At 43.5% G+C, this 18,238-nt stretch overlaps 1 protein-coding gene across 1 annotated transcript in view; it reads right to left on the reverse strand.

Moving 5' to 3' along the window:
* The window catches only part of LOC131243407 (glyoxylase I 4-like), a 39,827-nt gene extending 35,954 nt beyond the window's left edge, over nucleotides 1-3,873 (reverse strand). The window contains exon 1 of the mRNA XM_058242756.1: nucleotides 3,632-3,873. Within this exon, the coding sequence (XP_058098739.1) occupies nucleotides 3,632-3,801 (170 nt within the window). The 5' untranslated portion in view covers nucleotides 3,802-3,873. The remainder of the gene's footprint in view (nucleotides 1-3,631) is intronic.
* Nucleotides 3,874-18,238: the final 14,365 nt, after the last annotated feature.

The raw sequence follows: 18,238 nt of genomic DNA on the forward strand, positions 1-18,238 counted from the left end.
GATGGTGGTGAACTAACATAGTAACAGTAAGAACAGAAAAATGATCCAGAGCTGTCGGACCACCGTAAGTTATCATACTCCTACTTGCATTGGGCCACTTGGGTATTCCATTCGATCATCAAAACTGCTGTTGCCTGAGTTTGCATTTCGTGGGCCACACCGTCAACTTTAGACTAATCAGATCATCTGATCCATTTGTAAGTTGGCTGTCATTTTAAATAATCATGACCGTCTATTTTTATAAGCTCTTGATCAGATGTTTAAAATCATCCTATCGGTGTGATTTTCAGAAAGTATCTAATGAAAGGCGTGCTGGACCTAACGGACAGAGCAGATGCTCAATTGGACGGTCCCCGTGTCCTGATGCAGCTAGGAGTACTATAAGTTGCAGTGTTCCAAGGTCTGTTATGGGATCTGCAAGCATCATCCAGGCCCCCGATGGTTCATTGATCCAGATACTGGTCCCACCGTGGAAATGTCTTGAAATGGAAGGTCCTGATCATTCCATCACTGGACTACAAAATGACAGGTGAGGATGTTACATCAAAGGTTCAAAGCGGACGAAGATTCTACGGCTAAGGATCGTCTGATATTGAAGAAACGTTAGGCTCACCACATCAAGACTGTGGCCCACCAAATTAACGGCTTGGATCACTAAACCGTTGGCCATAACCGACATTTTCAAAATGAGGACTGCTAAGTACACTCCAACCTTGCCATCTTTTGGCACTCATCTGTAAGACATGGAAACTTGCACGTGTGAAAGATCCGTCCGTCCATCGTGTGCATCCCACAGTGAAGATGCATTATTAAATTAGAAGTGAGGCCGATCTGAATGTAACGTGGACAATTCAGAAATTTCTCAGGAACCGTTCATTTCCTTTCTACATGTGGGTCCCACTGATTATTGGATCACCCTAATTTTTAATATAAAGCATCGACACTCTGGAACCAGCAAGGTGAGCGTGTTGGATCTCCAACACGTGTATCAAGTTTCAATCCGTGAGAGGCGGAGTTAGCAAAAAGCATTTCCTCTACTAGCGTACCGTAACTTCCGGTACTGGACAATCTTTCCCGCCAACACGCCGCTTATGTACGGAATCCGTACCATGAAAACCATTGTCGCACGGAGAGGATTAGGTGAGACCCCGGACTCACCCAAGACGGTGCAGCCCTTACCGTGGGGCCCACCTTTATTTATGTATTCTGTATCCACACCGTCCATCCGTTTTTCCAAGATCATTTTTACGGCATTATCCCAGAAATTGAAGCAGATCTAATTATGAAGTGGATCATGCCATAGGAAAGAGTCGTGATTGACCATTAATGGCCCACAATAGTTTTTAATGGTAGGGCCTTCAATCACCACTGTTTCCTATGGTATGGTCCACCTGATAAGTGGATCTGCTTCATTTTTGGGAAAATGCCATAAAATGAAATGAAGAAATGGATGGACCGAGTGGATACAGAATACGTATATCAAGGTAGGCCCCACGGTAAGGGCCGCACCGTCTTGGGTGAGTCTGGCGTCTCACATAATCCACCGCCCACTACGAAGATTGTCATTCTCGGAAATAAAGTTGATCCAATCAACAGGTGGGCCGTAACAGTACGGAAGCGGATTGGCTGCTGCACCACACACCACCGACTTGGCTGGTGTAGGTACGTGTCGTGAGAAGACGAGCTCCGAGTTGTACGAACGGTTTAAAGGAGATCAAAGTTACATGGGCCTCACAATGATGTATTTATTATATCCAAGCCGTTCATCCATTAGGATAGATCATTTTCGAGCATGAGACAAAAAATTATTAATATCCAAGGCCAAAGTAGGCCACACCACACCGTTTATTTTCCATCCAATCTGTTCGTAAGGTCACAAACCTGTACGAAGAGGAAAAACAAATATCACGTTGATCCAAAACTTCTTTGAGCCCGACAAGGTTTCAATGGTAGACGTTCAATTCCCCGCTGCTTTTTACAGTGTGGTCCACTTGATCTTCGGATGCGTCTTATTTTTCGGCTAAAGCCTTATGACTAGCTCCCCAAATGGACGGACGGTTTGGATATAACACACACCTCATGATGGGACCCACATAACTTGGTGACATCAACACACCAGCCAGGTCGGGGAGACGGATTGGCTACTCCCCCTGACACCAGCCCCGTGGCTGGTGGTCGGTGCTCTGTGGGCCCCACCATGATGTATGTGTTTCATCCTTTCCGTTTATCCATTTTTACAGATCATTTTAGAATGGATCCCAAAAATCACACACCAGAGGTCACCTAATTGGCTCCCTGCGCAGATTTCCTACTAATGTTGCCAATAGGGAGGTGGCTATTGGACAAGGCCCCACCATGATATATGTTTTTTTATCCAATAGGTTGATTAGGTCATACAGGCCCAGATGAAGGGAAAAAGCAAAAATCAGCTTGATCCAAAACTTTTATGGCCCCAAAATGTTTTTTAATGGTCGATGCTCATTCAACACTGTTTCCTTTAATGTGGTCCATTAAAGATTTGGATATACCTCATTTTTGGTCTTATACCTTAAAATGATCTGTTAAAATAGATGGACGGCATGGATGAAACACATACATCATGGTGGGGCCCACGGAACACTGACCATCAGCCATTGGCTGGTGTCAGGGGGAGTAGCCAATCCGCTTCCCCAGGTCGGTGTGTGTGGTACACAGCCAATCCGTACACCATACCAGTACGTTGAGTCAGACTGTCAGGTGTCATTTATTCCAATGCAGTGTGGCCTACCTGATGATTAAACCCGACTCGGATTCGGTAGTGACCCCCCAAGTACCAAACTCGGTACTGGTCGGGACTGGAAGAGATCTGTGGGCCCACCATGATATATGTGTTTTATCTATGCCGTTCATTCATTTTGCAATCTGAAACTACGGCATGAGCCCAAAAGTGAGGAAGATCCAAAGCTCCGATGGACCACACCATATAAAGCCGTAGGAGCTGAACCCCACCTTTGAAACCTTCCAAGGGCCCACCACGATGTTTATTTTCCATCCAACCCGTTCATAACGTCACATAAACCGGATGGAGGGAAAACACAAAAATCAGCTTAATCTAAAACTTATGTGCCCCACAATAAATTTCAACGGTGGACATTGAATCCCCGCTCTTTCCTTTGGTATGGTCCACTTGAGCTTTGGATCTAATTCATTTTTGAGCTCATCGCCTAGAATGTTATGAAAAAATGGATGGACGGCGTAGATAAAATAAATACATCATGGTAGGCCCCACATAGCTTTGACCAGTACCGACCAGTAGGACCATTACCGAATCCAATTCCGATTAGACCTGCCTGATTTTCCTTCCAGACGATCTTTATGGTGGGTCCTACCGTTTTCACGGTAGCGTTTCAGCTAAAATGCTGCACCCTAAATTTTTTGGAGATCCGAGCCGTGCAAAATGTGGGCCCTACCATGGAGATCACCTGGTGCAAAATCAGCCACGTCCACACATCAACAGTACACATTAGTGTATCAGGGTGGGATCGTTGGCCGTCCATTGATCTGAACGGTGTGGCCCACCTCGGATCGCCCGTACAAGATCACATTTGCATGCTACGGTAATTACAAGTAGATTGGAGTTGTACGGACTCACCAAGCTCCGTTGAAATTGAAAGAGGATGGGCGCTTGATCGGCACGAATCCCAACACCTCTTCGTAAAACCTCACTGAAATCCTCACCGATCTGCACACGAACGACACGTGATTCAGGGACAGCAGCGGCAGTGGCGCCGGACACTCGCAGCTGATTTCTTCGATTCCCATTTTGCCCTTCCCTTTCCTGGCTTGCTTCGGCCGTCGAAAGAGGGACAAAATTGGAAGAACGAACTTCGGCCTTCGTTTGCATGGGGCTCCTTGCAAGTTTTCCTTTATAGAGGGGTGGTTTCACAATTGGCCCTTCTCCACTGCCTAATTACGTAAGTACCCTTGTCCACCTGACATCTGATCTGACGGTTCACGGCAACGAGAGCGGATTAGGTGCGGCCCCGAACGTGGGGCCCATCTTGATGTATGTTCAATATATCCACACCGTCCATCCGTTTTTACAGATCATTTTAGGGATTGATTTAAAAAATAAAGAAGATCCAACTCTCAGGTGGACCACACCACAGGAAAAAGTGGTGATTGAATGCCCACCATTAAAAACTTCTTATGGTCCACTGTAATGTTTATTTTCTATCCAACCTATTGATAAGGTCACACAGATACGGATGAAGTGAAAAAACAAATATCATCATAATTAAAAGATTTTGTGGCCCCAAGAAGTTTTTAATGGTCAAGTACTGTTTCCGGTGGTGTGGTCCACCTGAGATTTTCTTATTCTTCATTTTTTGCATCATGCCATAAAATGAGCTGAAAAAATGTATAGACGGCGTGGATATACAATATATACATCAAGGTGGGGCCACCGTCAGGGCCACACCGTGTTGGGTGAGGCCGGTGTCGCACCTAATCCACTCGAGTTAAAGAGGCAGTTCGCGGCACACGTGCTAACGTGGCGAATATATGTCCCGAGAATTTAGGCCGTCCACTCATAAAGGGGTCACATGTGCATTTTGGATGACATCGTTAGCCTACTACTTTCCGACCGTATATTTTCTCGTTTTTGTCGAACACAAGTAGCCGAGCTGATGAGCGGCTCAGCTTGACTTATGGGGCTGGTAAAGTTCATGGTGGGACCCACCTGATGAGTGGCCTGGATTTGAAGGTCACTTTTGATCTCACTTTTGATGAGTGGCCTGGATTTGAAGGGACGCAATGTGGAATGTCTGTGCCCAAAAATTTTTCCTACGTGGGATGATCTGGCCGTCCAATCACACCATTTCTACAAAATGTGCTCTGCATCTGTATTTCTTTATGTCCCATCTATTTTTGACAAGGATTGAAGGTTTATTACATTGGAAAGGATTTTTTTTATTATTTTTTTTTATTTTCTTTGAAGGATGGTCATCGATCCTTCTGCCCATCAGTTCAACGGTCTAGATTGCTGAACGATGGGCCCACTTGCACACAATCAGTTGTTATTAATTTCCCTGGTTAAGTACAAATCCTTGCTTCCGTTTGCTGCAATCATTTAACGGTATAGCTGCCGTGGGATGGAATTTTCTTGAGTCAGCTTGATACAATAATGTATTATAAAAACATTATCATTACAATTTTATTATATGATTTAATCAAATATAAATGAATTTATAATAATTATAATTTCACGATGTATTGTAAAAGTTTTTTTTTTTTTCTTTGTTGAAGTATTATAATTCATAATCATTGTACTTTTATAATAGATTATTACTACGGTTTATGCAGAAATCTGGATGTTTCCTAGACCACTTGTGACCAAAAAGAAACCTGTTGATGCAGAAATCTGGATGTTTCCTAGACCACTTGTGACCAAAAAGGAATAAGAATGGAAACTTTGTCTACTTTGAGGGGACTATCCGATGCCAAAATCAAGTAGACAAGCTAGGTCTAGTCGAATGTAGGGTTTTGAGTGAAGAATTGTGCGTACCTTTCACCATTAAGGGTGCTCCTATTTATGGGTGAGGGGAGGCAGTGGCGTAGAGGAACATTCCCTGTTTGGTATGAGCGTATTGTATTGGGATTCGGGACCCTGCTGTATCGGGTTAATCTTCCGAGATTTTCAGCGGAGATCTTGGATAGATCTGTGTTGCAGTCGTCCCCCTAGATCTTTGGTTAGGATCTCAGATGAGTAATTTTGGTCAAACCTAGACAGTTAGTTCCAGGTCGAAACTAGTAGAAGCACGCAGCGGGAGGTCCAGGAGGGGAGTTGTTCGGGTTCGGCCCACCTGAGTTCTTCTGTCGAGTCGTTTCTGAGTTCCTTTGACATCGGGTAGATTGGTGGTCAACCGATTTATTGGTCCGTCCCTTTTTCCCCATAACAACTATAATTCATCATCCAAATTGGTCCTCAAACTAGAGAACATAGGTTAAATCACACTTCTAAATAAGCCAATGTTAAAAACCAATGCCAATGCTAGGAAAAGCAAGCCTTTTACACTTATTTGCTTTGTTAAAGAAACATAAAAGAAAAATCATTTCTTTCTTCCTTTGCATTTTCCACTATTTGATTTATAAGTTTTGAAAGAAAAAGTTGTCATTGAATTTTTTCATGTAAAACATTGCATTGGTAAGAAACTTTTATTTCTACTATTTAATTTTTTGAAAAAAAAAAAATCTTTCTGTTTAAGAAGAAAAGAAGTCGATTTTCGTTTTTTTTAATGTAATCCAAGTAGAAAAATGTCAAATTAATGAATAAATTATTTGCTTACCCAAGTTTATCCCTAATCTAACCAAGGTTAGAGGAATTCCTTATAATCCCTAAAGTAGCCCAATGAAAGTGTATGCATGGTCATTAAAACAAGCCTCACAATGAGAAGGGTAAAATTGTAATTTTGGTCATTTAAATGGGAGTAAATGGAGGTAAATGGGATAATTAGGAGTCAATGGAGGTTAATGCCATTTGAGGTGTGTTTGAATGGCAGTAGGGCTGAAAGTTGGGCTGGTTCACCTGTAACCGACCCAACATTAGGTTGGGCTTGTGCATGATGTGTTGGGTTCGGTTTTGGGCTTGGGCTATACAAACACCAACCCGATAAAACTTGGGTCGGGCTCAGGACGAGGTCTTGGGATGCTTAACCCAACCCGAACCCGATCGATATATAAGTTACTTATAAATTACAATTGAGTGTGGATCATCTGTCTTGAAGGCATAGGAAATTCTAGTGTTGTCAGGTTTCATTGGTCCACATCATTTCCGATGACTCAAGCTAACAAGATACATCCAATTTCTCTCTCCCAAATAGATTGCTTGTTACATAACACAACTGTTAAAGCAGTAGTTGTCCTATATTTTTAACTTGTTTGTTTAGAAAAAATGAAGTTCTTTACAATAAATAACTACATATATAATTAATAAAATTATACGTACAAAAAATAAGATGTATATTGAAAATATAATAAAGTAATGTAATAACGAAAATATTAGCATGTATCCACCTAACCGAGCCTACTTGGGTTGGGCTTGGGTTGAGAATTTTTTGTTGGCTAGGGTTGAGCACCAACTTGACCCAACCCAGCCCACTCGACTTTCGGCCCTACATGGGAGTAAATGCATGAAAAAGAAATGAAATAGGAATAAATGGACTTGTAAATGAAATCCTAAGGGTTTGGAAATAAATGAGGGTGAAATGCCTTTTAGAGTTCCTAGGAGAGTCACGCGAGTAAATGAAAGGTGCCACTACACATGCATGTCATTCATGTGGCAAGCTGATAATATTCTGAAACAATCTAATTATCGATTACATCACTAAAATCAAACCAATAGAATGATCCAGACAATCCAAAGGTTGGCCATATAAATGGATGGTTAAAAAAATGGTATTATAACATATGCTCTTGTGAATATATTTAAAAATTCTTATGCACTCTAAGTCCTCCCATTTACTTCCATCTAAATAGGATATTTGGATTTCAAATTCATTTTATTTACTCACATCCAAACACAACTGAGTAAGCCATTTACTTCTAATTCCTTTACTCCATTTTCATTTTCAATTTACCTTCATTCACGAGCTCTCAAGCCAACTCTAAGGAAATTTACACCTTTTACTATATGACACACATCTAACCACTCTGTTGCTCTCTTTCATTAAGTCACTTTCATGGTCACAAGGGTTTCACCAAGTTGTGTCCAACTCCATTACAAGACTTCTTGAAACCTCCATTACAGGAGTTCTCGTACCCGAAGCTCTATGAGGCTCACTTCATAGAGCTTCCTGTAACCTCAATTACAGGAATTCTTATGCTCAAAGCTCTATGAGGCCCACCAAAATATTAGTATGATATCCACTAAGTCTATCAATTTTGTCATCTCATGTTAAGATGTGAGCCCAATAACGAATTAGATCTAAACTCAGTGGACCACAAAAAGGTAATAATAAAAAAGCATGCCACTACACTATAGAAACACTAGGCATGAAAAGTAGACCATGGAAACCTTCTTAGGCCCACCATGTTGTTTATATGCCATCCAATCCGTTCATGCTTCAAAAGTTCTTGTAATCTAAGATAGTTCAATGGTGGGTGATCAATCCCCGTTGTTTCTTCCTAACCTGAGCCAATTTCACTGATGGATGGAGTGGATATCATCACATAAACATCTTCGTCAACCCCATGTAACTTTGGGTCACATAAATCATGGTACGTGTGGCATTCATGCATGGCAATTTAAACCATCCAAATTGATGACCTTATTTTGGATGGAGCGTAACCCAAATATCACATTGATCAACTAAACCCTTTGACACGACCCACTGAATTTGAACCGCTGACCACTTTCATTTTAATATTTCCTTTTTTTCAATCAATCTGATGACTAGGATTAATCGTTCCATTTGATTTTTCTGATTAACTCAGTTCATACTGGATCCACACTCTGTACTGAAGAAAGATTCTAGCTAGGGGCCTAATGCATTAGACATGAGAGAAGTGTGATGATGCATCAGCCATCCTTTTGAAGGAAATTATAATAGACAAGGGATGCCTAATTATCCTCCTTAGTTGGAAGATTTTAACTCTTGGATCAGTGGCCTACAAATGAAAAGTTAAGGAAAAAAAAAAAGATAATTGCAGTCTTAATGAATAGTCATAGGTGGTGTTCTCAATCAAACACGAGAGCACATGTGTTAATGAAAGCCGTATTCGGTCAAACGTGTACGGTTAAGATAATGCAAGCATGCCAGAGTCATACTTGACTCGAGTTCAATTGAACGTTGGTGACCCCAGGTGTAAGGCCTGTAACCCGGTACTGTACCGTTCCACTAACTCCCGCGATCTTTCTTGTCGAATTCCGGCGACTCGCAACTTATAGGCAGCAATTGCACACAACTCTAAGTCGTATCTCGAAGATCGGAGCCAACTCGACTCGAAACTTATACCCCCGCGACCGCACCGTTGCCGCGGTTCCAATGCTGCGTCTTGCGCACCAATGTGATATGTAGGCTAGGAGTTGTGTGCTTGCGTATATTTCGAGAAAATACTGTGCGTTGCGAATTCTAAGAGAGGAATCTCTACCCATCCTTTCACATTAACTAGTCAAGTACAACCCATGACTAGCCCATGTCTTTCTTCCCACCAAGACAAGCAACCCATTCCCAAAGTCAACTCTCATGTGACTCCTCTTACATAACTAGCCACGTCATCACTTACGGACCATTGACACTCGAGGTGAGCTTACACGTGGCTGGTACCGACAAAGAATTCTATAAATAAGATTAATCAACCGTAGAAAACCAATGAACCCAACCGATCACTTAAAATCAAAATTATCCTCATGATATGTTCATATAGAGCCCAAATCTAACCGACCTACCACTGATTAAAAACAGCCCTGGACCGTAGTACATGCATCATACTCAACTTAGAGATGAAACAAACATATTTAAGGGGACCCAGGGGGTCCCACGGAGCGAAACCACAAACCCCGGGGGGGGGGGGGGGGGGCACAGAGGAGAGCGGCGGCACTGCCATGACGGCGGCGCTCCGCCGCCGGCCCGACCATGTGGGTCCCTCCCACGTGCGGGGGTCCCATCTACTCGACCCTACACCCCTTTAAACACCCTTTTACCCCTTTCTAACTTATTTTCACTCCACCCTCCTTGTCACACCCCAAACCTAAATCGGATTCGTAGGAATCCCGATCACCGAATCCGGTGCCGACGCCTCCGTAGTACCCCATTCTCGGGTCCTGGCACCCAACGCCAGATTCCGATCCGGGATCCTACAAGGAGGATTTCTTTTATACATTTAACTCATAATAAGCATAACCACAAGATTACCCAATTCACAAAGGCAACATCATCATCATATATCCACTAATATAATCATTTGAGTACAATGCAAAGGAAAAAATACATATATCGAAATCAAAGCTCCGGAATACAACCGCACGCTCCAAGCTCAATGCGGCTGCAACCTAACGCCACCGCACGCATCTATCGTGCATAAGCTTATAAAGCTTAAAGGGTGGTGTAAGTATGTGCACAAGGTAAGTGTCAAGTATTCAATACAATGCCATTATCATACAAACTGAAAATACCGGTAATCCATAAATCGTACAATATCGGAATAAGCTAAGATACGAACAAGATCATGAATTATCAGAGTAAGCAGAAATACTGACAAAGTCATAAATCACACGCTAACAGAGTAAGCGAAAATATTGATAAGTGCATAAATCATACAATATTAAAATACACAATACAAATCAGTATGCAAATGAAGAGTCGTAGAGAGCCAAATATCAGATGCAGAGGATGCAATGCAATATACATTCCTGATAAGTAAAATGAATAGCATCAACCATACCATATGCTGCGGATGTAATGCAATATGCGGTGCGAATGGAATGACCATGCTGGAGTGTGAAGTCGGGATGATGGTACGTAGTATCGCAGGCTATGGGGTCCATCACAAGGGACTTCTATCCAAACCAGTCCCATACCTAAATTTGGATAGTTAGACTCAATGTGGTAAACTCCAGATCTCAAAGTTAGTCGCGCGCCCAACCTGAAATCCTGGCCATTACGAGGGCACACGTAACAAATAGTTGCGCACCACCAGCCCGAGTGGATAGTGAATGATGAATGAATGAATGAATATGCAACTCCTACTCACTAAGTCCACATATCGGTATGGTTCATCTCTGAGATCATCACCGAGGTTTAGTACACTCCAAATGGCACTGCCGCTCTCCCAGCCGCACAGTCCAAGTGAGCATAAGAAACCTCACTATCCGCCTTGCCAATAGTCTGCCAATACCTATCCGGCACGTCGATAGCGGACCCATTCACGAGCTGGTCAAACTCAGCCTAGTATTGCCCCCTACCCTCGGGCGAGTAAGGCCACACCCCCTCCCAACCGACCACGACACAGTGGGAGACGCGGCCTCCTGGTATTCGGCACTCGGGCGCTCATGTATCCACTCGGTCTCGACGTTGGGGCGTCTCCTGGCCACGGAGGTTTAGAGATTTTCACCCAGGGACATCTATGGCGCCCGTATGCTAGAACCAAACATTTTCGGTGTCCTATTTGGCCATCCACGATATGCCTGTGGAGGCTACGACCCTGATGTCGCTAGGGCATACAGTAATCATAATGCGAGATGCATGAGTCATACAATCCAGTCATGCATCAGTCCTGCACATACCGCGTGCTCATGTGAGATAACCTCCACCTATCAGGGAGTCTCATAACAACATGCTCAATGACATATGCAATGATCAACCACCTCTCATAACAAACATGCAGATGATGCGTATGGGCATGTATCATGATGCTATGCCGCCACATACTCACAACCTGTATCCACAACCAGCATCGATAATCGACCTCGACCATGTGGACATTTAACCAACATTGCCCCCAAGGAATGGCCTACATAGAGTCAAACATATAATGGGCCCACGGCCTCACACAAGGGCTTAATATACAACACAATGGGTCTTACTCAAGGGCCATATATACACAACAGGGGGACCCTGCTCATGGGCCTAATACATATCACAATGGGCCTTGCCCATGGGCCATGAATACATCACAATGGGCCTCAAATACAGGACATGTGGGCCTTACACATGGGTCTTGAATACATCAAATGGACCATGCATCATAGGCTTAATACATATCACAATGGGCCTCAACTATGGGTCACATATACATCATATAGGTCTCTACAATCGGCCTTGGCAATCAAATTCGATACTCAGAATCAGCCTCAACAAATCGACACCGATAATCTACATCAATAATTAACACCGACAATCAGCATCAATAATCAACACTGACGACCGGTCACATAGACAAGACTGGGTCCATAGATGAACATCTGATCAACCATAATATAAAGATCAGCCCTCGCCATGGTTATATCAAATCTAGTAGCATGGAGCCATCCGTCCGTGGTAAATGGGGCCCGCTTATTTGGGTTAACCCACTAAGAGAATGATGAGAATGGGCCTGATAAGGCCTAAGGAAGGGTCACAATGTGGACATCTAACCATCACTGCCCAACAATGTGGATATTTAACCAACATTGTTCCCAAGGAGTGGTCCACATAGGGTCAAACATAAGGTGGGCCCAAATATCCAACAAGTGGGCCTCAAATAGTCATCACAGGTGGACCTTTGCACATATAGCACGTGGGCCTACACATCACGGTGGGTCGATACATTGGGCCGCACCATTGGGCCTAATATACACATCAAGGTGGGTCGCATCATTGGGCCGCACCAATGGGCCTCATGCAAATCAAGTCGGGCCTCAATAAATGGGTCGGAAATATATCACAATGAGCCACGACATACGAGCTAGAAATACGTCACAATGGGCCACACTAATACACACTAATACATCAAGGTGGGCCTCTTTATATGGGCCGCACAAAAAAAATCATTTCACTAGTTGTAGGTATAACATGTGTATCACTACACCCATGGCCCACGTATGATGATCAGCACTTGTACAAACATATCCATGTAAATCAGCGCTAACCAAACATTGTCCAGCACTATCCCAACATTATGGACGGGGTGGATACAAAATACGAACATCTAGGCGGGCCGCACAAGTGGACGGTGTGGGTGAAGTACACACAGCATGGTGGGCCTGTACAGTGCAGGCGGGCCCAGCACATGCAGCAAGCGGGCCCTGCGCCATCAAGACGGGTAGATGGTGCGGATATACAATACATTTATCATGGCGGAATCACACATTGAAAGGGGCCTTATATACATCATATTGGGCCTCGACCCATGAGCCCCAAATACATCTAATGGGCCGCATCACAGGGACCTCATATATAACAAGGTGGGCCTTAACAATGGGCCATAAATATGGTAAGTGGGCCACACCACATGGCCACGTGTATATCAAATGAGCCACACTCAAATATAAGTGGTGATAATGATTTCCACTACTAAAATTTCCAAGGCCCGCCATAACATTTATTTCTCATCCAATCTAATCATAAGATCTCAAGGATTTCAAAGATAGCCGTTCAATCCTCACCGTGCACTATGGTCTACTTGATAAATAAATCTGTCTTATTTTCGTCCCAAACCTAAAAAAGATTATTTTTCAAAAATGGTTGGACAGTTGGATGAAACACATGCATCATGGTGGGTCCCATAGGGATGGAAGGTATAGATAAGTAACATGTTCCATGATGGAGGTCCACAATTGTGGACACAACACATACATAAATAGGTCTTAAGTAAGACTCACCAAAATGTTTATTTTCCACCCAACCTAGGGCCCAACATACTGTCAATCCAAACTGGGTCCAACATGATGTTTATCTTCCATCCAAACTAGTCATAGGGTCACATGGGCCTAGGGCCCACTATAATATTTATTTGCAATCCAATCTATTCATAAGGTCACGTGGACCTTGGGCCCACCGTAATATTTATTTATCATCCAACCTAGGCCACTATAATATCTATTTGCATCCAACCTGTTGATAAGGTCTTATAGACCTGGGGCCCACTACAATATTTATTTTTCTTCCAACCTGTTGATGGGGTCACACGATCATGGAACCCACTGCAATGTTTACTTGCATCCAATCTGTTGATAAAGTTACATGGGCCAGGGGCCCATTGCAATGTTTACTTGCCATACCACCTGTTTATAAGGTCACGTGGACTGAGCCACTGTAATGTTTATTTCTCCACCAAACTTTTGGTACAGTTATGTGGTCTTGGGGTCCACCATGATGTAGTTCATAAATCTAACCCATTCATTGTGTGTGTCCCACCAATTTAAGGGTCCAAACCGAGTTTCAGGTGGATCCAAGCTGCATGTGGACCCCAGCAGTTGATTCCATGTGGCTTGGCATACCACCGCATGAAAGGTGATGGTGTGGGCCATCCGAGAACTTTTTATGACTGATTTTTGGAACCAACGCATCAAAAAAGGGGACCTATTAAATGAACGGCATGGATGTAGAACATACATCATGGTAGGGTCCACAATTGGGGCCAAGGGGACCCTCCATGCTTAACGTTGGACGTCCAGACTCCTCTGGACGTCAACGTGTATACATGCATACTTGTTATTTTTTTTTTTTTTATCCTACGTGGGACCCACATTAACCAGATCTACTCTGTCCATTATATGTGTCCCATAAAATTAGAGGTCCAAACCAAGTTTCAATCACATCCAAAACTCAGGTAGGCCCCACCAAATGATTTTATATATTTAGGCATGTTTTCACATGATTTTAAATGGTGTGGCCCGCCTGAGTCCCGTATAAGGCTGATTTTTGGGATGGACGCCTGGTTTGTGGGGACCCATCAAATTCATAGTGCTGATGGTCGAAACACATCACGGTGGGGCCCACAGCTAAGGCCGTGAGGTCAGCCCGTCCGTCCGCCAGCAGCGCCTGCTGCAGCAGCGTGTCCTCGTGGTTATTATTATTATTATTATTTTTTTCTCGAGGTTTTTCATATGTGGGGCCCGTGTCTTGAGAATCCACTCCATTCATTGGATACTATGGCCCAAGACGGATCAAATGAGTCTACTATGCAGTATGTTTTTGGCGGGTAGAGACATCAAAGTGGGTCCTAATGGATCTTAAAGGTGAAAAAATGTTGTTTCCTATGCCAGGGCCCACCAGAAAATCGGATTGGATTCATTCTTTGGCTCAACGCCTAAAATTGGCTTGGAAGTGAAATGGATGGTGTGGATTCGATTTTTACATCAAGGTAGGGCCTACATAAGTAGCCTGCCCCAAAAGTTCTCCCCCCTCTTCTTTTTTTTTTGGCAGAGAGTGCATTTCACTTTCACTGCCTGATCATACTCGTGAAAAACGTCCAACGTCCAGGGACGCTGGACGAACCGTGTGCACATATCGTTCTAGGTGGGTCCCACGTGTGGGGTCCACATGGACATGGCCCACTTGATTTGGGTCAACCTTATATTTATGTTTTCCAATTGCCGTTAAGTGGGGCCCACATGGCTTGGACGGCCGTAGGGTCCATTTGGTGGACGGCTTGGACATCACATACATCAAGGTGGGGTACATCCAGATGGGCCACACGGCCACATTATCACACCAAAATAATGAGAGAGAAAGAGAGAGAAAGAAGCACCCACCTTAGATCTTGGACTCCTTCCACCAACGTGATCTAGAGCTCCAAAGGAATAAAATTCAATGGTTGAGATTGATTTTAGAGGGTTGGATTTAGGGGTGGAGAGCTTGTAAAAGGGTTGGAAAGGGAGAGCTCTAATGGACGTTGGGAGCTCTCTCTCTCTTGCTAGGAAATAAGAAAGAAAGAGGGAGGGAGAGAGAGAGAGAGAGAGAGAGAGAGAGAGAGAGAGAGAGAGAGTAATAAATGCATGTCATAATGAATGTAAGGGAGGGGGTTAGGGGTCTAGACTAGCTATAGGTGGCTAGGGGTCTAGACTAGCCATAGGTGGCTAGGGGTCTAGACTAGCCATAGGTGGATAGGAAATTATGAGGATGATGATGTCATGCATGCATAGGGTGGCGTGCCATGCCATAGGTGGGTCCCACAAATGCGATCAAGGTTCAAATAAAGCGTGGCCTACATCTTTTGATGTACATCTCGGATTGTCATACGAGACGCGGCGTTGGAACCGCAGCGACGATGCGGTCGCAATGACATAGGTCTTAGGTCAAGCCGACTCGAAATTACAGGATGACACTCAAGGTCGCATGCAAATGCTATCTACGCATCGCAGGTCACCGGAATTCGACCGGGAGGACCGCAGGAGCCTATGGAATGGTACAGGCTAGGATACGAGTCTCACAGCACCCTCTGTTTGACCCAGGGCCAAAAAAGATAAGGCCCGAACCTTAACTAATAGACCAAATCAACCCCGTTACTCTTTTAGTCTAAAACCGACCGTTTAGAGTAATCATGACCAAATCTCCACTTTTACTAATTAGAAATAGGCCACACTATGAATATAGTTAATCCAAACCATAATCATTCCCCATGAGAAATCTCGATACCTAATTCGTTTCAGCAATGCTCTAATTTTCTGAACAAGCTTTAGACCGCTCGTTAGTAGACCACTAGTTCTGAAATTATAGAATAATATCCGTCTCACTGGGCTTGACGCCCATCGCGGGTGGCGAACCAAGAAAGTGCTTATAACGGCTCAACTTGGGCCAAAAGCCAAGTGCTTGCAACAATCGAATTCCCTAAGCCGAAATCTGAAACTTAAGTGAAATAGACCTTCCGCTCTTTCGTGAAGTTGTGGCTTTCCGACAGTTAGATTACAACCAAACTCGAGGCATGAGTTAATGATATTTCCCTAGTCATATCTGTATAGTTGCCGCCCCGATTGACCATCAGTGATCGTTGTCACGCCCCAAACTCGGAAACCAGGCTCACAAAATTCTCGATCGTCGAATATATATCATCAATAAGACTAAATATCCTACGGTGTATAGCAGCATGTACACCTCATAATGGGCCTTACAAGTTAGAAAAACCATCCCATAGGTTAGTCTAGTAAAAACCCAACCTTTAAGGCCATTTGCACCAAATCTGGTGCTATAAATAGGTCATTTGGGGGTCTCATTTGCTCTCATACGAATTTGCAAAGCCAAGGAGAGAAAGAGGAGGAGAAGAAGAGAGGAACGAGAGAGATGGTGGAGCGCGGTGCCGGATCACACCATCCAATACTCGTGCTCGTTGGATTCGTGCAAGACCTCATCTCTATTCCCGATCTCATGTTTTCTACAGATGAAATCCAAAGATTTTGGATTGAATTCTCCGTTCACTTGCTAGGTAAGAGGTTTCCCTACATGTCCTTCCATCTTTTTCTTTCATTTCTTTCATTTTGAGCCATTAAGGTTAGAAACTCCCTTTGTTTCCATCGATTCTTGCAAACCCTAATATTAGGATTAAGTATGTTAGGGCTTTAAGTTAAGATTATCAATTAGAGCGGTCCATACTCTTGAGGGAGCCATAATCCGGCCCCATTCCATTATGGTTTTGGGTGTGCGCCGATTACGAGTCTCGATTCGTCGAACCGAGTTGATGGATCAATCAAATTGAGTTAGTTAAGTCATAATTCATTGTTTAATATTTAATTAGGACTAAATCTATGTTATTAACAATAGTCTTATACTTTAATTTAGGTTTGGAGCGTTTTTCCAAATTTTCGTCGCTAGGGCCACATCCGAATCAAGGATTTTAATTATAAGGTGAAGATATACCCCAATTTTTTACTCGACATTTTAGAATTATTAATTACATTTATTTTCTATTTAATTGATAATATGCTCGATGAAATGCTTGAATGATATGAAACTCTTGATATTAAAATTTTTTGATGTTGATTGCTTAGAAATACTAGGATAATTGAATTGTGATGTTACGGTGGATCGAGCTTCGCAATTTATGTAAATATACGGATAGCCCACTTTAGGGAGGCTATCTCAGGCTTATACTGCCAACTGGAGTTGAACACAAATGATCGGCAGTAGTTGGAGCTACGTGGGATGCTTTACACCCAATGCCGATTTGCCCAGGGTCCTCCATAGCCTATCGTATCAGTCTAATGCAAGCTTCATAATTCTTGTGCTTGGTGACTGTATAACATTCAATAGAATCTGGGATACCAGCATTATCATTGATTTAGTCTACTCATAATCGTTAGTGCGATACGATCCCACTAAGACTCATGAGCCAGGCACGGTGGTATGGGACGCCGTGTTTGAGCTGTTGGCCTACGCTGGGGTAAAGAGTCTCCCCATAGTGACCAGTGAGCAACTAAGACTCATAAATCGAGCATGGTAATATGGGACACCATGTCCGAGTTGTCGGCCTATGCTGGGGTACGAGCCTCCCCATAGTGAACAGTGAGCACTGATTGAGGTGATAGACGATTGTTCGAATGGCCCTCGTCAAATTACCCGGCCGATGATTCCGTCCCTAAGTACTGTTTGAACGACCGGGCGTGAATGGAATTGAGTGACGAGCCCTTTCCTTTTTATTGATTTGGTTTAATGTGATAAGCCCACACCTCTGTAACACCCCATCCACTATTCATCCGGGATGTGGTCCGAGAGTGGATTGTCATCTGGGTCCATGTGTGGGATCGGTCGGGCTTCAAAAATAGCGCTCCAGTCGGTCGGGGTAG

The sequence above is a fragment of the Magnolia sinica genome, chromosome 4, assembly GCF_029962835.1.
Source record: "Magnolia sinica isolate HGM2019 chromosome 4, MsV1, whole genome shotgun sequence".
Taxonomy (NCBI): Eukaryota; Viridiplantae; Streptophyta; class Magnoliopsida; order Magnoliales; family Magnoliaceae; genus Magnolia; species Magnolia sinica.